A 20,651-nucleotide genomic window follows, 5' to 3' on the forward strand; every position below is an offset into this window, starting at 1 on the left:
AGTGAAGATCGACCGCAAGAGTTAGTGTAGCACATAAAGTAAAACACGGTAAATTCGCGTTAAAATTTTTAAATTAAAACCATAAAAATGTTCATATTTTTATCATTTTACACCAAAGTATCGTAAAATAATTTTAGTTTTATTTTTTACAAGTTTTTTTTTTTTGAGGCATTTTTAATATAAACTTATTTATCGAGAATTTTATGGTTGCTAAATTATTTATTACAGATGACTTTACGCATTAAATTCTTGTTGGTAGCTTTCGTGTTGCTGCATCAAGTACAGAACGTCGAGTTAAAGAATGTTTCCGAGCATTTTCGGGAGTATTTATGGACAACCGGTATTTGATAATTTCAATAGTTTTTTAAAGTACAGTTAATTTTTAAGGAAAGAATAAGAACTTGATACTTTCGTTTAGGTCCCTGGGAGGAATGTTATAGCGAAACGAACTGTGGATACGGAGAAAGAAAGAGAAACGTCTGGTGCGTAGAAGTTAATGGTTATCAATCTCTAGAAAGAAAATGTGACAACGATAAAAAACCTGTGGAAAGAGAACTTTGTTTCAAAGTTTGCCAAAAATATAAAAATTCCGTCAGGTAAGTCTCTTATACACATCTATACGAGAAAAGTTATGAATTCCAAGTGCATTTGAGATTTTCCTTTTGTCAGTCAACATTTAATATCTTAATTTGGTTAAATTTACCTATGGTGGACAAAATGGCGGCTCGTCTCTGATTCCAGCAAACAGAAGAAAGGAAACAGTGGGGACGCACGTTCTAACCTAACCTAAACTATTCTAATAAATTAGCATAATTATTAGCAACCAAATTATTAGAATAGGTTAGGTTAGAACGGGTTAGAACACTGGTTTTTAAACTAAATATTACACTGTAAAATTTTAAATTATTGACTAGAAATCACGCATTTATTTGACCATTTTGTAAAATGATTTACTTCCCTACTTTGCTTACAATTTGATTTTATCTCTCCAGTCTGTATCAATTGATTTAAATTTATCTGTATTCAGTAATCTGCAATTAGAAAGAACCATCCACAAAATAAAATAGTAATTGTGAAGATTTGAGATTGTAATCAAGTAATTTTATAACAAATTTAAACTGTTATAGACCAAATATATAGGCCTATACTTTAGAAAAGATACAATGAGATAGAATGAAAGCTAAAACTGTTAATCATTAAAACTAAATTCTAATTAAGGAAGAATACTTTCGTTTAATAGATATATAAATATGAAAACCTGCTCCTGTTAATATAACTTTTACCTCAACTTTTATGGGAAAGATTATAGGAAACAGGAACAAGTTTTCGTAACATAAAACCAATAAATATAATTCTGGTTCGTTTCAGTGTAATATACGTTCATTTTCGGGTCTTATAGTTTAGAAAATAACTGAATTTGCATGGCCGTTTAAAGGGGAAAACGGTGGATTTTTCTTCGCTTCTCCCCTCTAAACTGAGGAGAAAACGTAGGGTTCATTAGTGGTTCCTACCCCTATAAAATCAATGTTATTTTTATTAACGGAAATATAAAATCTTTAAAACTGTATTTTACTGATTTTAAACTTTTAAGATAACTTTGAAAGCTGACCAGAGAAATTTAAAGAATAAACTCTCAGGAAAATATAAGAGTTAGATTCTTTGTCTTATGCATTATTAATTTATATATCGAATAATTGTTTTATGGACATTGATATTGAAATCGGTATTAATGACAAAATTTATACGATTATTATTATTGTTAGTATTTATAATGAACAAAGATATTGCTTTGGAGTCAAACTGAGTCATTCATAAACTGAAAGAAAATGATTTAAATTCGACTAAAATGAAGAGTAAAATGTATCATAAGTTAACTTACAAATTACTTAGAATAATTAATAATTAGAATTAGTTATAAATTCGAAGAATTCATTTTTAGGTGGAAGATTGGAAAGTGGAGCGATTGTCTGTCGTCTAACAGCTCTAGATATTGCGAAGAGGGTCCAGGGAGAAAGACTAGAAAAGTGGTTTGCATTCACAAGAGTAGACACGAAGGAAAGTACGTAGGAACTCTACCAGACGAAGTTTGTTCTTCTTTCTATATAAAGCCTGTGGTAGAAAAAAGATGCATCACGAGATGCCCCCAGAACTGTGTTGTTTCGGCCTTCGGAGAATGGTCAGAATGCAAAGTGTGTGGTTCGGTCAATCGCACTAGAATCAGGACCGTGTTGGTGGCTCCAGAAGAAGGAGGCCGATTTTGTCCCCCTCTGATTCAATCGGAACCATGCGAACATCGAAGAGAATGCTTGAAACAAGTAGGTTCCGATCGAGAATATTCTCTAAAATTAGGCAGATGGAGTTCCTGCCTTTCCAAGACAAGTGAAAACAGAAACTCTTCTTCGAATGTGCCAAGGGTAGGATTTAGAACCAGAAACGTATCTTGTATCGATGGCTTTGGACAAGACGTCCATTTGAGGTAAATTCTTATTAATCATTTTAATTGAATATATTTGTAGAATTGAAAGTGAACTTTTCTAGTATAGAAATGACTTTCTCAAAAAAGACTGTAGACCTATAAATTCCCAGTTGTCCGTCTCTCTGTCTGCCGTCCTTTCTTAATCTCGGTGTTACACAGGTGAAAGCGAAGATCAGATATGAAAAGCTTAGGGAAAGAGGTCCCAATTAACTATATACGAACTTCCGATTTAGACCAAAAGTTACATGATTTTAATTCAAAAAGTTTCCCCTAAACGCAGTTACGACTCTGAATCTTATACTAATGCTCTGGCTATTCAGTCAATAATGATTTAAAATAATCTCCTCGATAGTAATGGTAATAAATGTATTAAAACGAAGTTAGCCAATAGTCAAAAGCAAGAATTTTTTACGAATTTACGAATTTTATAATTGAACAAACGGTCGTAGCATTGTAAAAACAGATAAGCAATTACTATCCGATCGGAAATTATGTAAACCAATACGCCTTTTCTTCGTTAACCCGTAGAGGTAATGGTAATTAAATATTTAGACGTTTTCCTTATAATGTAATTATTGATTCATGAACACAGATTCACGTTTCCCTTCTCGACAAAATTCATTTAACTCGTAAAATTAGTTTAGGTGCAAGAGAGTCGATGCTGCTATCAGCAGTTTATTAATTAGGAAGTACTATATTCTGTTAAAAGTAAACAATAAGTTAATCGCGTAGAGTATACGATATATAAATATCTAAATTAAACTTAAGTTTATTATTATTATTATTATTATTTAAAATGTAAATTATATGGCTTACTTTGACGAATATCGCACTCAATTTCACATATTTTTGAACGATATATTCAACAGAAAACCTTTATAAATCTCATTTAATTAAAACGACATCGGTATTATAGCGAGGTTGAGGCCGAGTTTTAAACGCGAAAACGTGTACGTCGGACGTTCAGCGCCACTTTCCTGTAAGTCTAGTAGTTTAACGATGGCGTTTGGAACGTCGAGCATGATTCCACTGACTTTCCATACGCCATTGTCAAACTTCTAGTCTTACAGGAAAACGGCGCTGAACGTCCGACGTACACGTTTTCGCGTTTATAACTTCGGCCTCAACCTCGCTTATGCTGAATAAAATTTTAAAAAATTATTATAAATATTTTGAAAATATCTTAAAAATCTAATTATAATATTATTAATAATAATTTTTTGAGAATGCTTTCCAGATTTTTTTTAATTTTTTTTTTATATAAATTTAATTAAATGTAATCATAAATTTAGTTGTAATATTAAAGTTACTTTCAAAAATATGGCATGTCGTTTTATTTATTTATTTTAATTTTGGACAATGTATTTTAGTTTGCAAGAACGAAAACAAAAAAGAAATTACAATATTTCACTTTTAGAAATTCTAATTACAATGAAGTCAGATAATTCCTAAGTCGGGCAATTGCGTGTTTGTGTGTCTGTTTGTGTGTTTTCCTTCTTTCAAGGCCCTGCTTTATCCTCTATCGATTCATTTCAGTAACAATTAACATGATTTTTCGCTGGACGATAATTACCTCGATGGTTTGATTTATCAGCTTAATAACTCCTGAAATATATACACATACGGATACAGCTATTCTTATAGATCTAAGCGACGTATATATAATTACAATATTCGTACTTACTTAAGGATAATCGTAATTATTCAGACCAATTTTATGTAAAACATTTGTGTGATAGATAATGTTATTTAAATGCTATAACTATCAACGAAATGGTTGTATCATTTAATTTATTTCGCTGTTTTAACGACTATGTTTTTAATTTAATTTCATTATATTGTAATTTCGATTTAAATTACAATATGGCGTTTCGATTTTGTTCTTTATTTATAGAAATATTTCATTGTTAATGTAGAAAATAAATCCACGTAGTTACTAAATGTCGATATTTAAAGGTGTCTTTTTATATCGAAATTTTTTAAACAATGAAACAGTCTTATATTTAATTTTTTTTTAAAAATTGCAACATTATTGTGTTGGACTGAAATTTTTGGATAATTCAATACTCGACAATGTAAGGATTAATAAAAACAAATCCAATAAAACTATCAATATTCAAAAGCATTGAATATTTGAAAAAAAAAAATGGAGTCGAACGAATGACCTCGAATAAAATTTTGAGGTCTGCTATTCAATTTACAGACTGAAGAGTTATTGAAATTCCTGTTTAATTTGAATGTAGATTAAACAGGAATTTCAATAACACTTATTATATTTTCTATTTCTTATCTTTATTTCTCATACTTATTCTGATTATATTTATATGAAAATTTGAGTTATTTCGATTTTAATACCTGTTTGAGAAGTATTAATTATACATTTACAACCGGCTTTCAGTTTTTCCAGTCATCTCATTCCTTTCCAGTTTAGTAAAAATATATAATTATATATGTATTAAATTCGTATAAAAAGTAGTAATTTAATGTCGAGAGCTATTATATAGTATTATATAAAATAGTGATTAAGTCATTTGGATGACAATAGTCAATCAATGACGTATTGAAAGAGCATTGGTCAATAAATATTCGCCACAATCCTAATAATGAACTTAGCGAATACACAAACAGATGGCATCGCGATCGATGTTGACATCGATATTCTCTACTTTCTTCATTGAATTATCTGTATATAGATTCGGCTTGATCCTAAATTCGATATTGGACATTGAGAAAAAATTTCCGCATTTTTATCAATGTAATGATGTAATTAAATCTGTGCTATTATTATAATTTTTCGATTCAAATTTAGAAATTTTTTAATCTATAAAAAAATTACAAAAATTCATACACAGTATATAATGCTTAATATAAATGTGTATTCGATATTAGCATTGTGATGTGAGTAATTTCATTACGGAAGGATGATCTTTTCGGTTAATGTAACCCTTGGTGCCAAGATGGCGGCTCGTCTCTAATTCCAGCAAGGAAACAGTGGGACGCACGTTCTAACCTAACCTAACCTATTCTAATAATTTGGTTGCTAATAATTATGGTAATTTATTAGAATAGGTTAGGTTAGGTTAGAACGTACGTCCCACTGTTTCCTTGCTGGAATCAGAGACGAGCCGCCATCTTGGCACCAAGAATTACATTAACCATGTTTTCTTTTGCTTTATAAATAATTCTGTTGTTAACAGTATCTGAAAGTGAATTAACGGAGAGAAATTGTAAAGAGAGATAAACTATATGCATAAATAAGCATAAATAAAATAAATATTACCTGGTTGTAGCGACGAGATAGCTACAATCCAGATAATGTTAGTGTCAATTAAGGAAATGTGTGCGGTTATCTAGAGAATGCTTTCACACATGAGCAGAAATCTTGCATTTCTATCAACAAACGAGACAAAGATCAACGGAAACTGCGAAAAGTTTCAATGAAGAAAACAAAATACACACGAGATTAAAATTGATGTATTATGTAAAGGTAACTTTGCTTGATTAAAGCACTGTTGGTTATAGAAATAATACTACCAATCAGCAGAATAAATTTTCTGTTCTGTTATTGGTCAGATTCGAATTTAGATTCTTAACTTACGAGAAGTCAGACATTTCTCTTCTCTAATCCAATTGAACGAGTTAGTTTAAATCACTTTATAAACTGCCGAGAGTGCAGCTTTTCTTATAGCATTTTTTCTCCGGCCTATTTGAATATATTGTAATTTTAATTTTTACGTTTTCGAGAAATGTATACTATCGTTTCTGTGTGTAGATACGAGAATGAGTTGCGATTATAACAAGGTAGACACTAAGAGCTTATTGATAAGAACTTATTACTCACAGTTTATAAACGCGTTATCTTGATTTTATTTAAAAATACGTTATTGATTTGATGTGCTAACATAGCAAATAAATATGAAAAATTAACACAGAAAATGATGTTTAGTATATATTTTAGTCTCTATTAATACTAAAGTCTGCATTTCATTGATAAACGTCGAGAATCATGTTGCCATCGTAGTATAAATTTCTTTCGCTTCACGATCTGAATTGCTTCTTGAAATGTAGAAACGTACGAATTTCAATATCAATAAAAGTAAATACAGGTCTATATGAATAGAAATAAAATATAAGACAAAATAGAACACACATTGGGGCAAAAAATAAGATTTTACAACTGTACCTCGACCGGTTTGCACGAGGGCAGAGAATTAGATTCTAATAAACTCTCTCTTTTACCGAAAAAATAAGAAATTATTCCAATCGCTAGAATAGTCATTAATGCTACATTTTATATTAATTAATCTGGTCGGTTAGAATCTATTCGACGGAATTTATATAAAACCGTTAAAAATTAAAATTATTTGAAGGTAGATACAGTTGGATTTTTGTACTTGTTTTCTCTACAATAGCAGTTTTGTTATTTACTTTTAAATTTCATATAATTAAATATTTACGTTATAAAATATGTTGTACCATTGCAAAATTTTATTTGTTCTTAATTCATTGTTATTTCTTTCATTTATTAGAAATCATTTTATTTTTCTGAGAATAATTAATTACGAGGGAAGTTTTTATGTTCAATTTCGTCGGAAAAGGTATGCATTTTCATTAATTAATATTTGCAAGAATTTTATAAACAACACCGGTTTACTTAATTATAATAATATCATGCAGAGCAATTTATAACGACAAGAGTTTTATCATTGTTGTTCCAAATAGGATTGAATTGATGGTATAAGACCACGCAATACGTGGAGCCTGGATTGATCTTTGCGTGCCAAGCTTGTCGTGTTTGCCATAATCTAGACCAGTAACGAAGGCAATAATCTTTTCACTGGTTGACTTTTTAATTTGAATGTTATTCGTCACGAATGTCGGCTTATTTAGGGTTGAATAATGGCACGAGACAGAAGACAAGAAAGTAAAATTACGTTGCCAAGTCCCGCTGACCACGGGACCTCTTGGGCAGCAGGTTGCTCATAACTGATCTAGACAGGTTTACAGATATTCAGAATCAAGTTTACATTCACTTTACATTGATAGAATCGTAGAGTTCGGTGTTTCTGTAAATATTGTCTTTCAAGAAATTAATTAAACTAATATGACTGCATTGTCGACGTTATAATTCTTAATAATTAGAAATTCATGCAATATCTACAAATACAAATCGCGTGAATCTTGTATTAATTAACAGCAATTATAGTTATAATAATGAAATATCGAATATTGATATGCTGTAAAACAGCTGTATTTAATCAATTTATATTTTATATATTCTATGATATCTACATACATTTATCTAACTGAAATTCACTTACAACGAATGACTAATTCGTTGTTTTACTATATTAATTACGTTATTGATATGCTACTGATAAATTTCACTAATTATTAGAGTCTTAGTATATAAGACAATGCAAACTAATTACAGGAATTTAGAAAAGTGTATTATTTTACTAAAACGAATCGAAATATTAAGTAGGCTACAGTTTAAAATATTTTTATGTTACGTACAAATATCAACGTGTGCTGTACGTTCAATAATATATTAAATTATATATTTGGCGGGATTTTGACATAATAAAAGGGTCAGCCTGTCTCTCTGGAGAACTCAGAGAGACAGGCTGACCCCTTATGTTTATTACTATAAAATTTTTATATTATCTTTTCTATATTTAAAGTACTTATTTTTCCGTCAGCTGGTGTGAGAATCACTTTCCATTGCGGATACCACTGATCGAAAGCTGTATAATTCCTCGGGACTGTCGGGTGTCCGAATGGAGCCAATGGACCACCGTCGGAGAAGGTTGCATCACTTCCGACGGACACGTGTATCCGGAACACAGACGTAGACGTAGAAGGATAGAAAAACTTCCAGAAGGAGAGGGAGCGCCGTGTCCTCCCCTGGTGGAGAGAAAGTCCGTCCGCGACGGATTGGCATCGTGCGATAGCGAGTGAGTAAAGTTTGCTCTCGTTTTCCGTCTGCGCAGAAGGATATTTACGGGTTTAATTATATTTCAGAGAATTTCCATAATTTGCAGATTTAAATGGGTTCGTTCCGCCTGGAGCCGTTGCATTCCTGAAGGTAAAACGTGTGGAGGAGGACTCCAGACAAGGATAGTCCTTTGTATGAGAAACAAAGGTAGTATTGTTTATTGTTTTCTCTTCAGTTTAATATACAATATTCTAAAAAAATCCCATATTTTTATGCTCTCTCACTTTTATTTTTATGAAACTTCGTAAATGTCTCTGTGGAGAATCCAGGTCGAATCTGATTTTTATGTCTTTTGCAGCTACCGTGATTTATTTGATTGAACTCGATAATACAGTGATTCAAAAATAACTTTAAAAATCTAAGAGCATATTAAATCAAAAGACAAACAGAATCGATTGAGACGTTAATTTACAACAAAACACATCAAGTTTTGCCTCGAACAGTCATTTTGGTTCGATGCGAGTGCCATTGTTGATAGGGCAAACATCTCACCTGAACTTAATTTCTTGCCATATTTATTGAAGCATATCTGTTATCACTTCGTTAAGTGAGACAGATATTCGAGTTTTGAGTTCAGTGAGATTTGTAGACAAAGACGTAATAAGCACTAGACCTATGTAAAGTCTAAGAAGAAAAAGTTAAGAGCTGTTAAACCTGGGAAAGATGTGGCCATGCTGTTGGCTGTACTCAACCCATCCATCGATTTGGGAAACGTTTATTGGAGAAATTCCAGATATCTGAACGATAATGTTTTTTTGCTAAAAGTACATGCATATTTCTGTATCATTGTTAACCGTAAAATACTAAAATTAGAAAATTTTTTGGCATATCTAGATACACAACATCGCCCATTGTTCTCTCACGGAAAAAGGATGAGCCTCATACTTTAACTTTGGTAAGAGCACAAAACGGCACTTAACGTCCATTACGCTGTGTTCAGTTGATCTCTTTGCACAGAAGAGCTTTTTTTGTTTTTTGAAAGAATAGAGCCAATGTTATATTCCCTGAAATCCAGATACAGAATTCACATCGGATTAGGTTCTGAAGAGAGAGGGGAACCCGATACAGTCCCATGAATATTGTGGAAAGAGACTAATTTGTAGGTGATAATATGATTGTCTGGAGCGATTAAATTGTGCTTAATACCATACTAAATTCTACATTTTTGCATGGGGTGTCATTATTGCAAGGAGGTAAAGAGACAGTGGCGTAGCGAGTGGGTGCAAGGGGGTCTATCATGCACCGGGCGCCACTCGCAGAGGGGGCGCCCAAATGGTCTCCAAGACAAACTATATGTGTTTCTGGAGTGGGGAGGGAGCACCAATAAAGTGTTATGCCCCGGGCGCCAGTTATGTTAGCTACGCCACTGTAAAGAGACGGTTTTGGAACACCATGTGAGACTTTTCCAAGCGTTGTGAGCGTATACTTCATTTTCTTCGACGATATACGGATCTGCACTCTTGATAGTGATGGTATTCATTCGAATGCAATGACAAGCAAGATCTTCGGACTGAAATTCCATAGAACATATCAGGAATGTTATAGGAAGACGAGTTGCATCTCATCAGCCTCCATAAGGTTCAAGTTGCTCTCAACAGAGCTAATAAATAACATTATAATAGGCGTAAGCAATCGTTATGCCGAATGGTTGCGTGCAGGAGGCAACCATACGTTTTAACCATCTACTGTACGTAAAGATTTACGACGATGCTCAGTAATTGTCTTTGTCGATTACTGTTTTCGATAGAAGCGAATCTTAAGTGTTATCTATTTCACAGATTAAAAATGTATTTAAAAGTAATTCCTACCCATTTTAATACTACTGAAATAAAATGTTATTTTTTCTAAGACATTGCAAAACACACGACGCGAGAAAATTCTGAAAATATGTCACTAACAAGTAAGAAATGCCTTCCTATTGGTTCTATTAAAAACGAAAACGATCGTTATTGATGTCGTAAGTCACACTCTCGTTACCAATTTCTTATGTTTAGTCGTAAATACTACAAAGTGTTTTGCGAATGTAAAATATTGTTAGCTTTTGACAACTTTACGATATTGGAGAGATACTACGTCGTATCTTACGAGACGTTGGTAAATCCGGACCCCAGTTGATAAATGTTTACTGTGTTTTCCATTATATTTATAAAGTATATCTTTACTGTTTCGTAATTAAATTTCAACAAAAAGATTAAAATTTTAATATTTTATCAATTGTTAATCACCATGCATTTCGTATAATTTTATGATTTGATTGGCCTTAATCTACAACAGTAACGTCTAAACTTTTCGATTGGTGGGAAAAATTGTGCATAAGTTGCAGGTAGAACTGGCAAATAATTGACTGGCCACAAATACTTTATATATAGAATATATACTAAAAGTAGGCTATTTCTATCAGTTATCAGTAGGCCGGGTTTAAATTATATGAAAATAAAACTATTCAAATGTTTCAAAGAAAACCATTGGAGATTAGCCCAAACAACACAGCATATTTATAAATATATAGAAAACTTGTTGCAATTTATAGAAAAAGTATTAATGCATTATAAAATATAATATCCACATTAAGTTCTCTGGTGTATAAGCATCATCAGAGAACTAAATGTTCAAAGATAATAATAGTCGTACATTATTTATTTCCTCTATGCAGTTTAGAAGTAAATTAGAATTTAATGAATTGTTTCGATCAAACATTCAAAAAACCGGCAATAAAACAATAAAAATCTCTATTAATATTATTAGGAAGAAAAAGAATGCATACGTATCTTTTATTTGTTGTACAGATATATTTTTAATAAATTGAAATGATGAGATCTCTAATATCGAATTTCAGGAAAAGCTGCTATTACGACTGCCATTACAAAATAGAATTCTTTAAAAAATTTAAATAAACTACGAAATTATTTATGTTCGCATAAATAATTCGCTGTCAGTTTTATAGAACACATTATTTTAATTGAATCTATTTCTAAGCGGTCGATATCGATGTTATATATATCTTTTTAGATCTAATTCCGGTGGAAGCAAGAAATTGTAAAGAAATCAGACCACCATCCATGCAACAATGCAACGTGGAATGCGCCAAGAAATGCACAGTCTCCGAATGGTCTCTTTGGAGTACCTGTCTACCTGTAAATGTTCGGGATCCGTTAAAATCAACTACAGGTGAGGTGTTCGGTGTCCTATTTAGCTTCGACGATCCAATTAATCAGCTATTCGTTAATTAGGTTATCGGAAGAGGACCAGAGAAATCCTACGAAAACCCAGCGGCATTCACGAGTGTCCCTGGTTAGTGGAAGTGAAGTCCTGTCGGGAACCAGAAGTGGTCAGATGGGTGACGGGAAATTGGAGTTCGTGTCGCTTGCATGACGTCACACAACCCTGTGGCCAAGGAGTAATGAAAAGGGAAGCGATTTGCATCAATCCCAAAGGGGTAAATACTTAAAAATTAAAAAGTAATTTTAAAATCTTACTTTGTATGTAATAAAAATTGATTTTTATAGAAGCACGTGTCTTCGTCTCTGTGCCAGATGCACGTGCTACCTCCAAAACTGTTGGCACCGTGTTACGTTCCTTGTCCTAGAGATTGTGTTTTAGCCGAATGGACCGAATGGTCGTCCTGCAAAGCCGAATGCAATTCGGAAGAAAAGGAAGAAGTCAGGACGAGACGAAGAAGGGTCATCGCGGAACACGGTTCAGGTGAATAGTTGAAGTATTCGATAAATCAGCCATTTTCAAAAAAGAATAATAAACGTGTCAGGTCAAATCCTGAAATGCGTAATTGTCATTAAAAGACTCTCTTTCCACAACAAATACTAAGAAATTTTTTCTAATTTTTTGTACATAACCTCAATATATTTCCTTCTCGCTTTTATTATTTTTGGAACCTGTTTTATTTAATTCCATTACTATTTCTCCCTATATGCAATTGAACTCTCTTCTTTATACCATTAAGAAAAGATTGTATATTGTAATATAGTAAATATCTTTATCTTGTGCATTTTCTCCCATTGATTTCTAGAGAAAATTTTGCTTATTTTGCTTCCACAGACTGTATATGTTATGAACCAAGTGATTAATAGAGCATTATTTATAATGCCCAGTCATTGTGAATAATGACTGAAATGGCCGCGCAGCCTAATAAATATTGATTAATTTATTAAGTTGACCAGACGTTTTGAATACAGCTACATTTCCTTTGGCAATTTGATTTTCAAAAATTAACTCCACTTTTTTCATTAATTTAAGAATTATTTATTTTTTTGTGAATTATTTCAAAGTATTTTAAAAACAACATGCGATTTTTTAAAAGTAAATATTATTAACTGTGTTATTTAAACTAATGTTAACGAAAAGTATTATTATCTACATAATTTCTTTTTCTTTGTAGCATTTGCATCTATTAGATTTGCAACCAATTTTGCAGCAGAATTGATTATAGCCTTGGTCTCTAGAAATTGATGGCATTCTTGCACATTCTTTAAGCGAAATTTCTGCGCCCGGTTCATCGCCAACAGAAATGAAGTTTTCTTTACAAACAGTAAATTGGTTTCTAGAATATAATAGGTTCAATATACCCTGTTTGGTACCCGGTTCAACTGCAACAACGACACGTAAAATATTTTCTCCATCACAGAGGGCTCGATTTTCATCTGGTATACGAATCCTTACTGTGTCACCAATGTTAGCCGCTAGGCATTTGGAATTCGACGTATCAATCATTTTTTTTATGCTTATTTTTTAAGATTAGACAAAGCCATTTTTTTTTTGCTCCAAACATGGCCTCATAGGGGCTTCAGTTTATACCAGTATTATGCGTTCAATTTTTCATCAGCTTTACAAAACGTAATTCTTCGATCATTTGTTAGTGTTGTTAGTCTCCAACCAAGAACTAACGATCTTTCTACCGAACCCTGACTTTGTGAGTGCTTTCCGTGCACCATTTTTAACTCAGGCCACATACTACACAGTTCTTTGATAACATTTTTGGAGAATTCTCTGCAGTTATCGCTTTGTAAAAACGTGTAAAAGAACATAGGCTACATTTTCAGCTCTTTTGGTTTTCAACGGTCGTAGTCGAACGATTTTAGTCAGGTGGTTTGGGTACGTGAGTATAACTTTATTTTGCCAATCGGCTTGTGACTGCATATCCATAAGATCGACCTGACATCTTGAGTTCATTTCATTACTTAAATTTGGTTTAACTATCGAGCCTTTCTTAGGAACATTCTATTTTTCTGACAGATTTCACATCAGTTCAAGTAAATTATGATCATCTCCCTTGTAATATTTTTTATATTTCGTACTTAATTCTTTTTCCATACGATTTCTGCCGTCATGGCTATAGCAAGACGGTCATCATGCAATTTCTGAAATATTTCTTCAGAGTGAACGTAATATTTAATCAAATTATCTTCTTTTACAGGCACAATTAATTCCCCCCCCCGATAGATACAATGTCATATCTACGTAAACGCTGATATTCTTCCGGTAATTTTGAAGTCACTGAACTTTTGATTTTCACTTTTTGTATCATTGTCAAATACAGTACGCTGATTTTGTAAAAATTTGACTGTTCTGGTCTTTTGCTGTTATTAACTCGTTTAATCGGTGTTGAAGCGGTTATTCATTATTTACTTAATGATTGCTTTATGATCGTCCTTCTTCAAGAAAGAAAACACTATTTTAAGAGGCAAAAGTAAAATTAAAATGTCGCACAAGTACTATACGCTTCTTCTCTAGTTTTCGTATATACTTGTTAGCACTATGCTAGCCTTTCTTTATTGCTAGACTTATTACACCGTGTGTAATGAGTCTAGCAATAAAGAAAGGCCAACATAGTGCTCACATGTATATGTCGCACAAGATGAACTATTGGCCGTATGAGTTTAAAATTTGATCACTCTTCAAGATATCAGTTTTTCCGACCAGGTGATAGCAGTATTTACAACGACCGTTCAATCTGATAAATTATGATAAAAATACCTGTTTTATCATAATACGATTTTGTTTGTCATTATTCATAGCTCCCGTATTAAATAGTTAGTCAATAACAAATACACAGTTTGCATGAATATAAACTCGGTGTTTATTGGCATACAGTTCGTTTTCGAAATTTAAAGTAACTTACAGACACGAGTAATTTTTTGTCAACACCTGCTTTTAAACAGATGACCATTCCAGTCCAGGCACTGCTGATAACGCGAAAGCAACGAAATGAAGCCAAGCAACACTTGAAAAACTGCATTCTCCGGTTCTCATCATCTTCATTCATTGCATGAAATCTTCTTCTAATGCCAGCGCTACAAAATACGATGGACACTTGATTTTCAAGTTCCTATCTCACCACCCACTTGCCGCAGATTTTCTTAAACTCTGGCGATACGTTTCCATAAACTTTTCTTGTTTTGTGACGGTTTGTCGACGTCTGCGGTTTTTCGGAACATTTCTTGTGGACATTCTGAACAGTTACATCTGCTTTAAACTTATCTCTAATTTGAGTGATGGTAAGTCGCCTAGGGGATCTGTTTGAAACTCTCTCCTAAACTGTCTTTACACTTCAACTTCGTTTTCAAACTTCCAGTATCACTTTAGGTAAATTTACTTCGTTCGAAGCTTGGTCTGACATCATCCATTATTTCAAATCGATTACACATAAACAGGAGAGAAAATTATGTGATTTTTTAAGCTTTTAAAGTGTGTCATTTTTAGGGACAACCTGTATTTCAAAACTTTCACTCTTTATTGAATTGTTTATTTTTATTTTTCTTCACTTTCCTGATGACTCATTAAGATCTACAGAAAATAAATTATACAAATATAAAATAAATAAATATAGATTTATTTAAAATATGTTTTAATCTAGAAACAATTTTATTAGTTACAACGTTCTTTATTAATGTAAAATTTTAGAAAAATAAATCAAATTGAAAATAATTTTAATATTCTTTATGGGTACTTAATATGTGTAAATGAACCGATAGATAGCAGAAACATTCAGATACGTCGATATATCGGTATTAGATCGCTCTGATAATTAAAGAGAACTGGCTTTCGTAAAATTGTTAAGTCGTCTAATTTGTCTAGAATTAATAATTAAGAACATAATCATTTTCAGGAGGAAAACCTTGTCCAGCCAAAGACACATTAACAGAATCGGAGGCATGCGATTACGAAATCTGCTCTGGTTATCATTGGATTAAGTCGAATTGGTCGTCGTGTCAAAAACCCAAGAACGGGACTTGTGGTAAATCCGTACAAGTTAGAAGCGTGCAATGCGTCACTGCTTTGCATCAGACCGTTCCCGATGACAGGTAAGCATCCGAAAATGTCTAATGTGGCAATAACAAGTTGATGTAACGAATGATATTTGCCAGATGTTCTCCCGAACCAAAGCCGATGAATCTTCGATCCTGCGACTACCCTTGTCCTGTGGACTGCGCAGTTACAAACTTCACCGAGTGGACTCCTTGTTCAGACGACTGTCTTTCAGGTTTTGACAATTCTCATAATTTCAATCAATATATTCTTCGCTGAAAGTGTTCTTTTTTGAGTGTTCATGCAACTGGTTCTTACCTATGTTGAATAGTGCAGCGTCGAGAGAGATTTGTATTACAATCTTCTGCGCACGGAGGACGTTCCTGTCCTTCAACGTTAGAGGAAACGAGAAAATGCAACGTGGGTAAAGAATGTTTGCCGAATTTAAACAGTTATTCGCCCTCTTCTTTTTTCTGGAACGTGTCGACTTGGAGCAATTGTATCTTAGCCGAAAATCTTCATTGCGGAAAGGGCTTTCGAGTGAGAAGTAAGTTTTCCAAAAACAATTCATTCCTGAGTGTTTAAATCTTGAGCGAAGTCTCCGAATTTATCCTCCAGAAATTTCGTGTGTGAAGGAAAACGGAGTAGAAGTCCCGATTCGGAACTGTGTTGCGTTAGATGAAGAATCTGTTCCGAAGTCGAGTGATCCTTGTTTTGTATTTTGCAACGCTTCTTGCATCGCGACAGAATGGACTTCTTGGTCTGCCGAAGAAGTGAAAGGTTGTCCTTCGGTTTTGAAGAGGACTAGGGAAAGATTGGGTCAGTTGCATTACTTTACTTATTTGAAGTGAAGAGGCAAATCCATTTAAAAACTTTTTTTAATTTTTAGGAAAGTCATGTGATTGGATACGTTTAGAAGAAACAAAACCGTTTCCTTTGGCAGAGGTCTTGGCAACTCCCGAGGGTCATTGGTCTGATTGCATCGTGGATGACGATAGTTTATCATTTAAGAGAAACAAAAACGAAAGTATCGGCGAATGTGGCGTGGGAAAACGATACATTAGAGGAAATAAGATTGAATCTTGCGAACAGAAGGGTCAGGAACAGTTGAGTATGAATTTAGAGTCCAGAGTACTTTCTTCTCTAAAAATACGTAGGTTTAATTGTTCTCGTAACAGGTTTGGTATCAGACATGTGTTTAGTGGAATGTGCAGATTCATGTCGAATGTCGGAATGGACGGAGTGGAGCGTTTGCAACGTTTCATGTGGTCATGGATATAGGAAAAGAGAGAGGCGTGTCATTAAATATGGAAATAGAAATGGACGTCCCTGTTCTATTTCTTTTGGAAACTCTGTAAGTCAGATTTTTAAAATGTTAATTTTCCAATATGAAAATACTGTATGTTGCTAAGGTATTTTTAAACAAATATATGTTTTTGGAAGAAACTATTATGCTGTTATTTAGTTAATATATGTTTTAACTGAGTCCCGGCAAGAAATAATTCTTTCGATGATTTCTTAAGAAATATTTTTCAATAGGAAGTTCTCTCATTTCTTTTCGTTGTAAAGTTTATAACATATTCTTTGAAGTTGAGTAAATATACATTTTTATTATAAGATTATAAATCTAAGTTTTTTATATTTAATATATCTCATCTTATATGGATGAACATTGTTTTACAACGGAAGTAACTAAAGTCAAAAGGTTAGAGTTCTATGTAGTCAAAGAGAACTGTTAACAGATTATGAGGATTATCTTGAGAATACTTTTATGAAGTGGTAATATATTTTTTTTTTCTTAAGAAGAAATCTGATAGATGTACAGTACAATTATACAGATGTACAATTATAATGAACATAGATAATTTTCAATGTAGGGATTAATTTCACTTTGCATCAAAACTTAGGAAATTGTCCATAGTTTTGCATAGTTGTAAGACATAACTAATATCGGTTAATGTTACCCTTTGTGCTAAGATGGCGGCGATCAGCTGAGCTGTTTGACACTTCAATGATCAACAAGTTTCTTAATAGAGGACACTACAGAATATACAATGAAACATTTAGTATTTGAATATTTCCTTTATTTAGTGGGCTATTTGAAACTCCAAACAAGAATATTCTCGGCAATCCCATAATCAACGAAATTCTAAATATCACGAATTTAAATTCTATTCATTAATTAATTTAACATTATCATCATCTCATTTCAATCTTATATAATCGAGAATGATTAAATAGATAAATTAGTTCGGTGTAGTATTTAATGAATAATTTATTATATTGCATTACATTCATTACACGAGAAACCAATTGATCTTTGTAAATCTATGCTATATAAAGATGCATTATTTAAATGAAACATCAATATGAAAGAACTAAATACAAATTTCTACCATAAATTGCAACCATCTTTGCTTTACCCCATTTGCAATGAACCTGATACTGTTCAATATATTATATGAAAGATTTCGAATTCATAATTCATTTCACATGGGGCAGTTCCTTCATTTAAATGAAAGGTTGTGTAAAGAATTTTACGTAATCTAAATTTACATTAGGCCTGTTATCTAAATATATTTCGCGCATACTGAAAATGAAAAATACTTAAGGCCAGAAAGCGTACTTTAAATATAATCCTCTGCGTATATTTGTTTTAACAAAATTGATATTTTTTGCGTTGTACTGTGTTTCAGTTGACTTATATCTGTTCATATTATTATCACGTTATTATTTGCTCCGAGAATTCTTATTATTATTATACTACAAATAGAAGTGTTTAATAACATGTAAAAGTAAATATCTCCATTATGTAAAAATAAAAATTTCTTGTCAAAGTATTTTATTAGCTTGTCGATGAGCTTTACGCTTTTCTTTTTCTTGCCTAGCCAATAGAAGAATGCCTCCAAAAGAAAAGTATCGAAAACGAGCCTTTCTTTTAATATCTTTTCAGCGACAAATTCAATACAAATCTGCGAAAATAATACTTATATAAATTATTTCACGTTATTTTAATTGTAAGATTCGTTATTCAAATTTCAAATTCAATTGTTTTCTATACAAAATTGTCGTGTTTTCGATGAAAGTAAATATATAAAGTACAAAATGTAGAAAAGTTTGTGTTACAGATAACCGCGAGATCCAGCAACGAGTTGCGTAACTTTCCCGGCTATTACAAGATTTTACTTAAAAATAACTTTTATATTATTAATCATAATAAATAAAATTGTGTGTGGTGCCATCTGTTATGAGATTTTGTTAAGAAAAACTTTTTTCAATATTAAATTATTATAAAATGGCAAAATGCTTAATTTTGAGGGTAGAAATGAGTTTTATAAAAAAAAGAAAAAAGAAAAGAAAAGAAATTGCAAATGCCAAGAACAAATAAAACCATCACTAAGTCCGACCTTTTAGATATGACATATGACCCCCCTCTATCTTCCCACTCTCTCGACCTTAAACCAACAAAATCTAATAGCATCAATGCTTCTTGTATACATCAAAGACACACACATGTATACGTACAGTATATATCCACGGAATTTTTCCCCGTTGTTTTTGTTTTTTTACTTTTTCGGATTTAGATGTGTCAAAACGTGGAGATTTACAGATTCAAATTTGACACGACTCCAATACTTTCCCATGTTATGTATAATTACCGGAAAAGTGAAATGCAAACATTGTTGTATCTAAATGTAAAACTTCTATATTATTGAACAACTAAAATAAAAAATAGTAAAGCATTAAGTAACAAGCAATGAACTATAATAAAAGCAGTGAGGTATTTTCTTCTACACGAACAAAACACAAAACCAAAATATTGCTGCAAGAGTCTGTCAGTTATTCCGTAAATATCGTTGTTAGAGAATGAAGACACAGACGAATTTTCAAAAAATTGAAAATTTTTAAATAATTTATCCAGTCAAATAGACCAAATTGTTTCCATTTGAACAACGAATGATTTAATTACAGTTTATCTTCGCCCAATTAATTAATTAATTATACTTTGTTAAATTCTCTACGTCTAATTAGATCAGGTTATGACAATTTTAGAAACAAATCGATGTCACATATTCTAATCATTGTTTCTATTTTTATATATAAATCTGACTCGACCGAACCAAGATAAGAAATTTTCTTCTCGATTTTATCTTCCATTCGTTTCCCGATTTTATTATATTCATCGGGAGACGAATGTAGCGGTTCACCTATTTTATAACCACATAATTCTAGACATCTGTCTGTGCCGATATTGTTATCGAGTCCGTCAAACTAGAGATATAATTCTCTAGTTTGTCAGATAAGATAGCAATATGACTGAACAGAGAGATCAGAACACGAAAGAGTCGATATATTGTCGAGGAAATTCCCAAAATGTGAAATTCTCAGTTAAGTATTATAGGCCGAAAACTAAGATCCTGCAATATCATAAGGATTGCGATTACCTAAATGATTTCGGCTATACTTACGGAATGAATATTGAGTTAGCAAATATGGTTAAGAAGTTGCTCCACGTAAGGTTACTTATACATATTAGTTAAAATAAAATTATATTTTAAGCTAACCTCCTTGTAATCATTTATGATGGCTGCCGAATTTTCTTATAAATTATTACCACGGAATAACCTTTCGTGTGAAATAATCCGCAATGTTTTGGGTGTTCTCGAGAATGCTGAATGCCGAAATTTAGCATGAACAGTAGGCCTATAGAAAATTCCACAAGTGTAAGCTAGGTGGACAGCAAGTAACGAATCGGAAATCCGTCTCAAATGTTTCGAATAAAAATTTTTACGTTGTATTCTAGGAAAGCGCCGAAAAGTTTGTTTCCTCGTGCTGTAATACTGTTCTGAAAAGTTATTTTTCTATTGAAAAAGATTTTCTCGATGATAATGATTACAAGAAACACTTTATTTTCTA

At 32.4% G+C, this 20,651-nt stretch overlaps 1 protein-coding gene across 1 annotated transcript in view; it reads left to right on the forward strand.

The window, feature by feature from the left end:
• LOC136980494 (thrombospondin type-1 domain-containing protein 7B-like) overlaps positions 1–20,651 on the forward strand; it is a 24,878-nt gene continuing 4,227 nt past the window's right edge. Inside the window, exons 1-15 of the mRNA XM_067276624.1 lie at positions 1–48; positions 229–340; positions 419–596; positions 1,940–2,476; positions 8,179–8,433; positions 8,521–8,621; positions 11,484–11,642; positions 11,705–11,910; positions 11,981–12,176; positions 15,595–15,790; positions 15,854–15,969; positions 16,066–16,281; positions 16,353–16,553; positions 16,624–16,840; positions 16,913–17,088. Coding sequence (XP_067132725.1) covers positions 229–340; positions 419–596; positions 1,940–2,476; positions 8,179–8,433; positions 8,521–8,621; positions 11,484–11,642; positions 11,705–11,910; positions 11,981–12,176; positions 15,595–15,790; positions 15,854–15,969; positions 16,066–16,281; positions 16,353–16,553; positions 16,624–16,840; positions 16,913–17,015 — 2,793 coding nt within the window. The 5' untranslated portion in view covers positions 1–48 and the 3' untranslated portion in view covers positions 17,016–17,088. The remainder of the gene's footprint in view (positions 49–228; positions 341–418; positions 597–1,939; positions 2,477–8,178; positions 8,434–8,520; positions 8,622–11,483; positions 11,643–11,704; positions 11,911–11,980; positions 12,177–15,594; positions 15,791–15,853; positions 15,970–16,065; positions 16,282–16,352; positions 16,554–16,623; positions 16,841–16,912; positions 17,089–20,651) is intronic.

The sequence above is a fragment of the Centruroides vittatus genome, unplaced genomic scaffold (assembly GCF_030686945.1).
Source record: "Centruroides vittatus isolate TY-2023 unplaced genomic scaffold, ASM3068694v2 contig_7, whole genome shotgun sequence".
Lineage (NCBI taxonomy): Eukaryota > Metazoa > Arthropoda > Arachnida > Scorpiones > Buthidae > Centruroides > Centruroides vittatus.